Genomic DNA, 13,697 nt, shown 5'->3' with positions numbered 1-13,697 from the left:
ACAGAGAGGGTTTCTGATCACAGCTGGATGCATGGGGACACCTGTCGACCTCCTCATCAGCCCTGTGGTCACCCCGGCCTACATACAGTTCAACAGAGAAACACACACGATGTGCAAAGAGACGGGAAGAAAACAGTGGGTGTAAAGGAGTATTATAGACCAAATCTGATTGGAACATTTTTATATATATTTAAAAAATATACATTTAGAGTAGAGAAGCTGCAGGTTCAAGCAAAATGTTGAGAATTCCAGAAAATATGTCATCAGACTTTTTTTGGGACTAAAGCTGCGAGTGGCTGTGTATTCAGAAAAAGGTTGAAGCTGCTGCATATTAGCAGAAATTTCGAAACCTGTTGTGAATGAATAAATACAACATTTTTGGGCCATCTGCAGGAAGCAGAAACAAGTCATAAACACTACATCATGTGGATAACAAAAAGCTGATTTACACATTCAAACAACGACAGTGCAACTGTTGCACATAAAATCAATTAAGTAACAGCATTAGAGTTCATATTGTAATAGAACTAATGTTATTAATATAACATAGCTGCAATATTTCAAAATATAGTTTTTATATCAGTAAGCCCATTGCTAAATAAAGCTTTCAGGCACCTCCTAAAGGCATTGCTTTTAAAAGTCTGTCAATTCACTCTCAAATGAAAAAAAGAGGGGAAAACAAAGTGCAGTGGTGAGAGACTCTATTGTAGTGACAGCGTATTCAACAACTCAAGTGTTGAGGTTACAAGACAGACAACCGACAGTACATGTACTTGTGTGTGTGTGTGTGTGTGTGTGTGTGTGTGTGTGTGTGTGTGTGTGTGTGTGTGTGTGTGTGTATTGTGGTGACGGAGGGTCGGGGGGGGCTGCATTTTTTGCACAAAGCTCACAGGTGCGTCGGGAAATATACCCCCTGCACTACTTGATGCACCCACACATACACGGCAACAAACGTGATACTTTAGAGATACGAGGAGGAGGGGATTTCACAAGAAATGAAGACGTCTCTGAATAACGTGTGAGTGTGACCCAGGTATGTTGTTAGCAGATATTTAACATTTCTGGAGCAACACAAAGAAAGGAAATGAAAATTAATGTTGAATAAAGTCTTAAGTTTAGCAAAATGGTCCTGACACATCTGTGTAGTTTGTTTTCACGTGTCTCTGTGTGCATTCATAATTGTACATGTGTGTATCTACAATGCATGCATGGCACCGCTGTCTTCTGATTGTATCTTACGATTGTTTGCAGTGTTGTTCTAAAGTCATTTTTCACCCTCCAGCTTTAACATAAGAAGATGTAGCACAGAGCCTATAAACCGCATAACTGGTACCCTCCTTGCCAGGGTGACTTCATGTTATTTCCAATACCTCCCTTCCACACACACACACACACACACACACACACACACACACACACACACACACACACACACATAAATATGGGATCTGCAGTTTGCCCTCCTTTGCAGTGGTCTTGTTCATTCCACATCGTGTTCCCAAGGCCGTTTCATTACAGTGAGCACAGTTAATCTAAAGCACACCCACCCACCAGTGGAGGGTTTCTGCAACAGCTGAGCAAAACATCTGCTGGGTCCTTTGTCCCAGGCAGGAAGTTCTGGGGTTGATTTAGACCAACGTTTGACATCCACCAATAAATTTGTTGATTCCACTTCCAGAAACGTTCCCCCTTCTCACATACTGCAGCTCGCAAACTTTTTTTCATCATCTTTTCCACGGTCCACCCTCACCCTGTTTTGTGAATCAACCGCCCCTCCACCCCTCTCTCTCAGCCACCCCCCACCCTCAAATGTCTCCTTCTATACAGCTGTTCCCTTGCCTCATGTTAGACATTCTTTCATTCTTTAGGGCTCTGGCTGTCAGGCACCCATTACTCTCCTTCCTGCTGTGTCTGTGTGTGTGAGAGAGAGAGTGAGAAAGTAATGTAACAATATAAGAAGAATCTAAGACTGAAAGGCCGAGTACAGCTGCATGGAGTAGAACCCCAAACACACACTCTCCCAAACACACTCCCCCAGCTGTTTGCTGTTTGCTGGCCAATTACTTTAGACTCTAGTCGTCCTGTCCCCTCCGCTGCTCCCCCCGGTCCCATAAGCACCTTCCTGCTCCTGCTATTTTTAGCTTCAGAGACGGGGGGCTCCTTCACAGCGTAATCACGGAATCCACCGTGAAACCGCTGCTTCCATATTTTCTGTGGTTATCCCCCCCCCTCCTTTGTCTTCCCTCTCCATCCTCCATCTTTTGGACACAGGCTGAGGTAATATACTTGGGAATGCGAGACAAAGGCAAAGTGCGGCACAAAAACAGTCACAGAGCCGACAAACAACAAAGCAATTAGCCAGTGTTTGGTCTGCTGGGACAACCATGACCTTTCAAGAAACTCCCCCTTCCTGGGGGAGACGAGGTTGGCTTGCAACTCGGGCAATCAGTACAATAAACAGCCAGCATTCTTGGAAGTGCGAGAGTGCGATTGACACAGTTTGTGTATTTCTCTAAGAAGTCATCACAACCTACATATTAGTTCTCAACCTAGCAACAGTAATATTGTGTTGTTTGTTTTGGTACTACAACTGTTGGTAACGAGAAGCAGAAAAAGCAAATGTTTTACCAGATTTGGAATCTCGTTCATTTAAAGTGAAAGTCTTTATTTATTCCAATTTTTCACATTTTCGATTCCCATGAAAAAATAAAAATAAAAATAATTTAATTTTAGCCTCGTCCTTATGCAAGACCCTTTTAGCCCCATACCTACAACTGTTTTTTTACAATGAACTTCGGCATTGAAGTTTATTTGTATATCCCAATTGATCCTGACGTAAATACTCACAAGAGCACCACATGTTTATTAATTGGCAGCTGAAAATACTCAACGAATGTACTCATGTTCTCATCTGTGCAGCTGTTTGGGGAAAAACTAAGCCCTTAATTTTTTCTACAATCAAGGCTCATTGTGTGACCTGATGATGATTTGAAAAATTGCCAATTTGAGGCATTTCTATGCAACGCCCCTACTCATTTGAACTTGATTATATTTAAGAACGAAAAAAAGTTACATTCAGGTTCAGTTGCTTCCTGAAACTCTGGTAAAACATTTGCACTGTCAAAACATTTCAAATGAAATCATTTTTGTTGTCAACTCCAAGAGTTTTAAAACACTCTTCAAATATCAAAACATTTTCTTGCAAAGTTAGTACACATGATGCGGGAAAAGATGGTCATTCTCATGCTGATAAGACATTTCCAGTTTTTTCCACTTCTTGTGATCTGTCTCGACTGGTCCGGCAGATAACCCCCCCCCCCCCCCGCACTCCCCACTTTCCTTCTGCTCCTCCTCGTGCTAATCTTTCGGGAACTTTAAACAGCCGGCGTGCACACCTCGCGGTTCCAGATGATGTTAATCCCATTGTATTCCTCAAGGACTTCTTAGGACCTGCTTCTTATCAGCCTTGACATCTTTTTTAGTCTCCTTTTCCTCTCTGTGCTCCAAATGGAACAGCGTAGCTATTTGATGAAGAGTGTGTGTCCAACTCAAAATCGATTTGGATTTTGAGGAATTTGTATCCAGGGCCTTGAAAGTGTGTTCATATAATGTAATTTGGTCCTTTTATGGATATTAAAACCCAGATGCGCTAATGTTGTTCCGGAGCCGTCATTTGGCCGGCTCCGGAACGTCTCTGGAATAGCAGGCTCGGGGACACGGGAAACCTCCGGGGGGGTCGGCGGCGGCTCGGGGACACGGAACACCTCCGCAGTCGGCGGCTCAGCCCCCCCCATAACCCACCCCATAGCCCCCCCCTCAAGGGCCGGATCCCAGACGGCCCTCAAATCACCAACGGGAGGGTGGGAGAGGACCATGGGATGGAAGGGAGGGAGTCTGAGTCTCGGAGCGGGGACTGGGGGCGTCGGGGCCATGAGTCTCGGAGCGGGGACTGGGGGCGTCGGGGCCATGAGTCTCGGAGCGGGGACTGGCCGAGTCGGGGTCGGAGGACAGAGTCGGGGAACGGGAGATCGCTGCGGCGGCCCAGCGGGAACAGGGGATCGCTGCGGCGGCCCAGCGGGAACGGGAGATCGCTGCGGCGGCCCAGCGGGAACGGGAGATCGCTGCGGCGGCCCAGCGGGAACGGGAGAGCGCTGCGGTGGCCCAGCGGGAACGGGAGAGCGCTTCTTCCGCTTGCTCCTCCTTCTAGGGTTAAGGAGGTCCCGGAGCTCGAGGCAGGCGAGCTGATAGCTCCTGGGACCAAAAACAAAATTCGTTTTCCGCTGCCAGAAGGGACTTCTTACGTCCAAGTAGTCCGGACCGTAGTCTGGCAGCGGGTCTGCTGAGTCCCATGGTCGCGTCATTCTGTCAGGGGGGCGGGTGGAAGGCAGGACTCAAATGCAGACTTCTCCGAAACAAAAGACTTTAATAGTCAACAGGCAAAAGCAAAGGCCAAGGGGCAAAAACGCACACAGGAACCGTGGCAAAAATACAGGCAGGGACCAAGAAACATCCAGGAAGATTGACAAGAAACATCCACGACGAAAGACAAGAACAAGCGTGGCGAAAGACAATGACGCGACAAGTGACAACAGACACACATGGTTTAAATACACTAGGGAGGTGCAGGTGATTGGACACAGGTGGAAACTATTAGACGATCACAGGGGATGACATGACAAGGCAGGAAGTGAAGTTACCCGGGGACACAAGTGGCAGAAAATTACAAAATATAACAGGAAGTGAACCACACCGTGACATTTTTGTGTTTCAAAAAATCTGCAATTGAGTCCTGCCTCCCCGCATCCCTGACAGAATGACACAGCCTTTTAAGGACTCAGCAGAGTTTTTTCCCCGGGAGGAGTTCAGGGAAACCTGTCTGGCTATGGGCTGGGCCCCAGCGCACCACGTCCCGCGCTGGGCCGCAGCGACCTCCCAACCCCACTCGGCCGCAGCACACAGAGTTCAGCGCTGGGCCACAGCGCCCTCTCGTTCCCGCTGGTCCGCAGCGATCTCCCGTTCCCACTGGGCCGCAGCGACCTTCCCTTTCCCGCTGGGCCGCAGCGACCTCCCGTTGCCGTTCCCCGACTCGCTCATCCGACCCCGGTACCGGCCCCACAACTCCAGGCCCCGACCCCGCCAGTACAGGCCCCTCGACTCCAGGCCCCGACCCCTTCAGTACCGGCCCCTTGACACCAGGCCCCGACCCCGCCAGTACCGGCCCCGAGACTCATGACTCCGACGCCTCCAGTCCCCGCTCCCCGACTCAGGCTCCCTCCCTCCCATCCCATGGTCCTCTCCCACCCTCCCGTTGGTGATTTGAGGGCCGTCTGGGATCCGGCCCTTCAGGAGGGGGTTGTGGGGGGGGCTGAGCCGGCGACTCCGGAGGTGTTCCGTGTCCCCCAGCCGGCAACGACTCCGGAGGTGTTCCGTGTCCCCGAGCCGGCGGCCATTCCCGAGGTGTTCCGTGTATCCCAGCCAGCTACTCCAGAGACGTTCAGTGCCCTGCAGTCGGCTGCTGCCCGCCAGTTTTCCCGGTCGTCTGGCCGCCCGCCAGGCCGCCCGCCAGAGTTTCCCGGGCGGTCCGACCAACATCTCTGGTTTCCCTCCCTCCCATCCCTTGGCTCTCTGCTAGTTTGAGCCGACTGGAATTCGGCCCTTGAGGGGGGGTACTGTTATGGTGTGGGTTATTTTCTGTCTTATTTTGTAGTTTCTGCTTCTTGTCTCCCTGGGTAACTTCACTTTTGCCCCGGTTCATGTGTGTGTTTTTGCCCGTTGGCCTTTTGCTTTTGACTATTAAAGTCTTTTTGTGTTTCAAAAAATCTGCATTTGAGTCCTGCCTCCCCGCATCCCTGACAGTGTGTGTCTATCTGTGGCATTGTTATTCCTGCTCATAGGTTTGTGATGGGCAGATTAAGATGTTTGTTAATAAGGGCAGAATAAAACATGCTAAAACTACTACATGCAGATATCTTGTTGTCATTTACAGGAACTGGCAAGGCATTCATGGAGTTCTCTGTATTCAAAAGACTGTTAAATACACATGGTCCATTCTTATCAAATGATTCATGTTATGTGGTATTCAAGTTTAGTAAATACAGGATTATTTTGAGCTCTCTGAGGTTGTAATTTGATATGAATAGATCTCTAGCTTGTCAGACCTGTGAGAAAACCACATGCTCAAACTCGTCTCTTCAGCCCAAGATTCAAAGCAGGTTGTCAGTATGCATGAAAAGATAAGATCACAGTAAAACAGATAAAATGATGGGTTAAACGTTCATACCAGTGTTAGAAAGGTGACATTTGGCAATGCTCACATATGTAAGACCTTGGTTGGGTCTTGGTTGGGTTTGTACACGTCGATTAACCGCATGTGATGTATTGGAGTATTTAAGGAAAAGAAGATGGGTAACTAAATAGACTGTTGTTGTCACTTCTATTTCTCCTGCTGAAATAGCTCACATATGTAAGACCTTGGTTGGGTTTGTACACGTCGATTAACCGCATGTGATGTATTGGAGTATTTAAGGAAAAGAAGATGGATAACTAAATAGACTGTATTGTTGTCACTTCTATTTCTCCTGCTGAAATAGCTTACAAATACATGATTCAATATGCACTTCTCATTTTAACAGATTAGGTTAAACAGTTTGGGGTTGGATTTAATGATCTCTGCGTCAGAGTCATTATCATCCACCATCACATTTTTTTAGCAGAAAAACTATATTTGTAAATGATGCTATGGTGTTAAATTAAAGATCTACTCAACTCCTCACATACAGACGTGTGGTCAGATCCCTTGGCGTGACTTTCTAATGCATGTCTGCAGTAAAGACGTAGTTAATATTATACATAATTAAAACAAAACTAAGTTATGTTAAAAATGTATTACTTATAATAGTATAGAATACGGAAACGATCGACGTAACTGAAGATAAATGTTGGTGTCAATGCACCGCCGTCAGTAGTCCTGTGTTTGTTTGACTCATCCATCCTACACTCTTGAGTGGCCCTGAGCGGCCCTCAGCAAACCTTTACGACAGAGGTATTAATTCACCAGACCTCTACTATTGGCGCAGTGCAGAGCGCACCCACATACTTAAAGATCTTGAAGTTCTGTAGTTGGACAAATGTTCACTTGTTCGTTGGTCTTAAGTCATCACAATGAGATGACAGTGAGACACACCAACATCCTACTTGCTTTGTATTTCTTTGTTGTGTGTAGTGTAAAACTATAGCAACAGTTTAAGAATGTATTTTTAACAGCCCGATGCAGCGTTCCCATTTCTGCGCACTTTGTCCATCCTACAGCTACACATCCTGCTATTGTCTTTCAGACAAGCGACTGCACAATCTGTCTCTCTCTGTTTCTCTTTCTTTCGGACGCACACACACTCATACAAATACAACCCCCCCCTCCCCCCCCAAACACACAACCCACACACACACACCCATCCCACCATCACTGGAGCTTCTGGTGTAGTGGCAGCACAGACACAAAGTTTCAGGGAGCTGATAGGGCAGAGCAACTGTGCCTTCACTGAAAGAGAGAGAATTTGTAGCGACTGATTAAGAGAGTGAGAGAGAAAGAGGACTCACACGAGAGAGGAAGTGCAAGACACAGCAAAGTCAAGCAGTTGACTGTGACTGCCCCTGTCACGGCACAGCCGGGCTCCAGCGCTGCAGCAGCGCTGTCAAAGCAGGATCTAGCCTCTCCCCGAGACTCACCGGGCCCTTCTGACCGCTGCCTCTGTGATTGACGGGCCCACTGCGGGAGCACGGAGGGATCTCTCACTGGATGTCAGCACCCGCAACCGGTGAGTGATGTTGCAAGTGATCATGTGTCTATCAGTGAAAGAGTGTAACCACTAGGGAAGTATGGCTGCCTTTTTTTTATTTTTACATATGATACTGTATGGAGGGGATTTTAGCTGCCAGTTTTGCTGAAATGGAAGATTATTTTTGTTGCTTTGGTTCACCTTCGTCGTAACTACAGGCAGATGGTCAGCTTGGTTTGGCTTCAGCAGTGAAACGCTTGGTTTTCTTAAGTATTCATTGGAAGGGGCTCTCCTTTATTGCAAACCCTTCGATAATCACTTAGACATACAACATGTGAAAGGATTGTGGTGAGAAACAGCAGAAAAAATAATAACAGTAAGTCCGGTTTTTGGGGTTTCATGTGTTTGGTTTTGGAAGTGTCTTTTGTCAGGAAGGCAAAGGGGAGAACATTGGAAACAGACCCACCCACCTGGGAGAGGTAGTCTGTCTAGGAAAAGTATTAAAATGCAAAGAATGAAGAGTCAACGTTCATTTTTATCCCATGGACACATCCTTTTGTAGGACTCAGGTAACGTCAGTAGTCTGCTGTATAGCAGGTTTAGCCTTACACCTCGTCCTTCCTTGTCATTTTTACACTGTAAATAAATCTTGCTGCATGAGCTGAAATGCTTGCCTCAGCAAAAAAAACACAAAACTATTTTTACTCTGCTCCAGTTTTCGAGACTTGTCTATGTGATTTGTTGGGCAATGAATCAGACTGTACATTTTATTTGGAATAACATCCATGGTTTATTTTGCTTTAGCAACTGTTTTAGACACTTCTAAGTGCTTAACTAACGATATATATACAAACTTTTCATCACAATCACTCAGTTGTACTTTTTATGGCTCAAAATCCATTAGTGAAATTACTTACTTTACTAAAAAAAAATCTCTGTTGGACTAAAACCTTCAAAAACCAAGTTATCAGCAAAGAGCTCCATGCACAATATTCAGTGATTGAACTGAGATGATTTGTCTATTAGTCACTTGATTGAAGGAAAATTATTAGACATTCACTTTTGCTTCTATCTAGTGCAGTTTTGAAAAGGAATGCAAAGATTTCCAAGTGGAAATATCTTTGGTTCCTCCTTCTGAAGTGTACCCATTGACATGGATCTTTAAAATGTTGTTCAATTGGTCGAACGTAAAAAAAGACATTGAAAAAAGGCGTCTTCAGGAATCATAGGAGCTTGTGATTCGCTAATCAGGAAGATACACATTGAAAACTGAAGCCATATGTCATTTTATTAGGGTAAACCAAAGAAATATGTTTTGGAAGCCAAACTGTATGAAACCACTTGATGAGCTTCATGGTGTATGTTTCTGCCATTGTGATGAATCATGAAACTGTTCGTTCGGTTGGCAAAGGTCAGGGGCAGCAGGTTAAGATGCCACAGTCAGCTGGAAGTGGTCCTTAAGGGACCGACCATGTCAGCTGAGGACACAGAAGGATTTGTTACAATGTGGTTTGTTCTGGAAGACGTGACTCTCGTCTTGTGTGGAGTTCCTGCTAAAACTTTTAATGCATATCTCAAAGGAGGATATTTTTGTATAAAATATTTGAACAAAAAACATAGAAGCTTACATAACTACTTTTTGAGATGGGTTCTCTAAAATTTGTTTTCAATTACTAAAAAGATCTGAATCTATTCCATCACATTATCCAAATTGCTGAAGGACAGTACAATAACTTGGCTGTAGGATAAAAATATTGTGATCCAAAACAGATAACCTCTGATTGAGCCAGCTCTGGATTCTTCATCACAGCATAGGCTTCCAACATTGTCAAATGAACACGGCAAAGGAATGAGAGGAAAGAGCATTGATACTACGGCAGCTGATGAGAGTGTTTACTTCAAACTTTTGACGGAGCCTAAATGAAAAAACAAACAGGCGCAATCATTTATTTGTATCACCCCCTTGTGGAGGAGTATTTTTACTGCAATAATCTGCTGCAATTGAGATGTTGCTGCCATGTGGAAATTTACTGGAAAAAGTGTCATCCGCGCAACATTTTACAGTGATGTTAACAATAAGTTGTTGTTGCCTTTTCTTCATTCCCTCACATTATTACATAGGTCGTACGTTAAATGCTACAGGATGTTTAGAAATGTATTATTTCTGAAATTATATTTTATATGTTTCATTCGATAAAAGTTTAATGGACTACAAACATCATAAGAATTGTCCAAAATGAGCATTAACTTCAAAGCAGCTTAAGTGAGATTGCTTCGTACAAGTTTAATTTTACAAGTATAAAACTTTAAAAAGGCACGTCACATACCTTCTGAAAGGGGTACACTCTGGGGTGTTCTGAACTTTATTTTTTGACCTTTTTCTACATGTGTGCACACAGAAGTGTGAAGGCGGGTGAAGCAACACTTTTCAGCTCACAGTCAGTTTCCCAAGAAACTAGGTTAGCGCATGGTGCTCTTCATCCCCTTTGTGGGTTGACTTTGCTTTGCTGTTGGGAATGGAAAGGCTTTAGAGGCTACTCACCACAGCGAGCAGCCTCCAGCGCCGTCTCAGTTCAAAGTTACCACACCACTGCAAGCTGGCGCTCAGCGTGGCCTACCTGAACACGTGCAACGGTATGAACAATGCAGGTTTCAAGTACTACCCAACCCTTGTTTTAAATACGTAATGCAGCTTTTTACCTTTTATGTAATTACGATGCACTGATCTGTAATTACTTGGTTTAGTGGAATTTCTTTGGACTTTTCTGCAATGTACATTCAGTTTAGATTTTTTCTGTCATCGTGGGCAGCACAACAAGCTGAAAACCCCAATGACGTATCATCACCTTATAAAGTTGTTGTGGCAAACATCGTCTGGTCTCCACCATCGACTGAGGAATTTGACTTTTAAGCAGCTCACCGCTCCACTGTGTTTACCTGCTGGTTAACTTTTTCTCCTGTTTGGTAATAAGAAGGTAGTGAACAGGGGATTTTTCAGAGCTGTATGAAGAACTGCCTCAACGGGTTTGATGAGAACAGTGAAACTGATTATACACACTAAAATTGCAGTTAAAACAAAACCGAGGCTAAAGATATTAAGGAGACAGAGTGTCTGTGCATGCCTCTGCATACATGTGTTTGTGTGTGTAAATGTTTTGTAAGGTTGGATGACCCCCCTGGATGGTAAAAAGTCCCCTCAGCCTCCACCCAAATACCAGTTCAATCTGTTCAACTGATAACTCCATACATTCCACGAGTCACGGTGAGGTACTGTGGCATTTCCGTCAGTGACTCCTCCAATAACACGCTAATTGTCCACATCAAACTGTCGATATCAGAACATGCAGTAACTCTTGCATCCAACAAAAAAATTGATTATCCCAATGGTGGCTTTTGCCTGATTGTGCGTCTCAATTATTTCCTTACAAGTCTTTTCCACTGTCTGATCACTTTTTTTATCGTTTCCCTGACGGCCTCATTTTCTTCTTCTGTTTTTGGCTATCTGCCTCGCAACTGCTGCTCCCTCCATCACCATCGCCTTACTGCATTCCTCTCATTCCTACTTGCTTCCTGTGACTGGAAGAGGAGTGAGCCCTACTGGCCACTAAAGTCCACCTCGGAGTCCTACCCATGCATGCCATATGCCTCTCTTCCCCTCTTCAATGTGGCTTCAAGCGTTTAAAATCCTCTCACGGGTTTTGTATAAAATTGCATCACTATGAGCGTCAATTTTAAGGATGACTTTCCAAAAGCATCTTGCCAATACTCTCATTGTACTGTGAGGTAGTGATCTTCCTACTGAGGGTCAAAATGACTGACGCTCTCTCTACGATCCAGTCAGCCCGCATCCCTACAGAACCAAACTAAACTATCTAGCGTGGCACTGTCCGGACTGAGCCGGTGTAGAAATAGTCTGAGGTTGAAAGATAAGAAATAGACAGCTCTATTGGTAACCGATGGTAACGTGTTTACCAAACACAAATGATGTTGCCAACTTCATCCATCTTAGCTACAGTTTCTATTGTAATTGTCAAAACTCAATTCTTGAATGTGTGTGTGCTTTAGAATATCAAAGTTAAAGCAAAAACTATGCTTACCTGTTCAATGGGTGGAATGATTAGTCTCAATAATTGCGCCAAAAGCTAAATGGATGATATTCATTGTACTTTTTAAACATTCTGAATGACTCAATATTGACATTTTTATATCAAAATGTTAACCAGGCTATATTTGACTTCATAATCAGTGCAGGGTAACAAAGGTCAATTTATTCCTCAGTTATTTTACGCCGCAAAAAAAAATCTGTGAAATATACGGTAAATTACTGGCAGCTGTGGTTGCCAGAGGTTTACCGTAAAAAATATAGTGACGCCGTATAAGACATTACGGTATGTTTTTTTGCACCCGTAAAATTCCCAGTTGAGAACAGTTTTGTAGAGAAAAACACTATTAAAAAAACAGATACACCGTAAAAAGAAATCCGTGAAATATACGGTAAATTACCGTTTTCTTTGTATAAGACAATACGGTATGTTTTTTAAAAACAGCATTTATTCTGAACCTAATTAAGGTATGGTATGAGTTACGGTATTTTATTACAAAGTTCAAAGCAAACTTCCAACTGTATTTGCCAGAAATCCATTGCAAAAAAATAAGGTATAAAGTATTACAATAGGTTGGCATATATGTCAGTCAACATAAGGAAATATTAAATAAAGCTGATGGTAAATCAACATCCAGGAAGCGGAGCGGTTCGGGACCTTCTGCTTGAGGACTTGTATCCTCAGGTGTTCACTGCGGATTGGGATGATCCGCTCTGTAGCCCAAACACAGAAACAAAGGCAAAGTTAGATTGATGCACTGCTTGAGCAGAGACACATTCACTGCCTACTTGCGTTTAACTGAGCTTCAATGACCTAGAAGAAACCAACACTCTGAATATAATTCCACTTTATAGTTAATCAAAATTAATAAGAGTCAGGTTGAATGTTAAAAGAGGACCCATTTTAGCGCAAAGGCATCAACGTGGCAAAAAACAGGACAAGGTGAACAAAGACAGTGTCTAATAGCAGGTGGCATGAATACATAGTTATCACTCTGACGACAGAACGATCTGGCGCTGAATGGCAGGAAGACGGGGTTGATGTAGGAGAGTCCCCTGATTGCTGATTGCCGTCAGCTGTTCCAGCCACACCCTTCGGGGATGAACACCTCCTTGCAGAGACAGAGGAAACACAGGCAAAGCAAATAAACACAGGGGGAGCTGCTGGACTGACAGCATGACATTCACTCTCAAGACTTATCTTCACGTTTCATGTGGTTCATTTTTTAAGAACCAGGATAACTGCACATCTAATTAATCCCATCAATTATACATTTTTGTATACATTTTGTGTGACTTGTGAATGGGGATTTGACCATGAAAACGTTTTTACATCCACTCACTGGACAACTCACAGCGCGTCCTTCCAAGAGATGCTCCTTCAAATAAGCTATTAGCTGTTTTGTATTTTGACACTGACGTTCACATAACGCCACACCGCATTTGAGAGCTGTCCCGACAGTAACATTAACAGAAGCTGATAAGTTAAAGATATGTGTCCGGTAGAAATGAGCCTTAAATGCTCCATATCGAACAAAGGTATTTTTGCAACCAGCTTCAACGCACTTAAACAAACAACGTGGTTCATTTCTATGAAGTTTGCAATGAAGCACATAACCCCTCTGTGTTTTAACCGAACTGCCACAGTAATTGTATTGAAACATTTACTTAGCCAACATTTGGTAAACTAATGTTAGCTAGCTAGCTAACGTTCAGTGCAGAACAACGTTTTTGCGACGGTTATATTTCGGTTGCCAGCACAGTAGTCCGTACATTTAACAGGGACAGATTATATTTGGTAGAGGAGGAGCTGGAGGCGG

General features: G+C 44.1%; 1 protein-coding gene across 4 annotated transcripts in view; it reads left to right on the top strand.

The window, feature by feature from the left end:
- The first annotated feature begins 7,442 nt into the window (after nucleotides 1-7,442).
- The window catches only part of LOC120834784 (histone deacetylase 7), a 38,289-nt gene continuing 32,034 nt past the window's right edge, over nucleotides 7,443-13,697 (top strand). Inside the window, exon 1 of one of the 4 annotated variants that reach the window (XM_040203054.2) lies at nucleotides 7,443-7,814. In XM_040203054.2, coding sequence (XP_040058988.2) covers nucleotides 7,796-7,814 — 19 coding nt within the window. In that variant the 5' untranslated portion in view covers nucleotides 7,443-7,795. The remainder of the gene's footprint in view (nucleotides 7,815-13,697) is intronic. The other 3 variants (XM_040203055.2, XM_078092409.1, XM_078092407.1) reach the window with 3 other exon arrangements.

The sequence above is a fragment of the Gasterosteus aculeatus genome, chromosome 17, assembly GCF_964276395.1.
Source record: "Gasterosteus aculeatus chromosome 17, fGasAcu3.hap1.1, whole genome shotgun sequence".
Classification (NCBI taxonomy): Eukaryota; Metazoa; Chordata; class Actinopteri; order Perciformes; family Gasterosteidae; genus Gasterosteus; species Gasterosteus aculeatus.
Note: the sequence above shows the minus strand (reverse complement) of the source record. Positions and strands in the feature narration are given on the sequence as shown.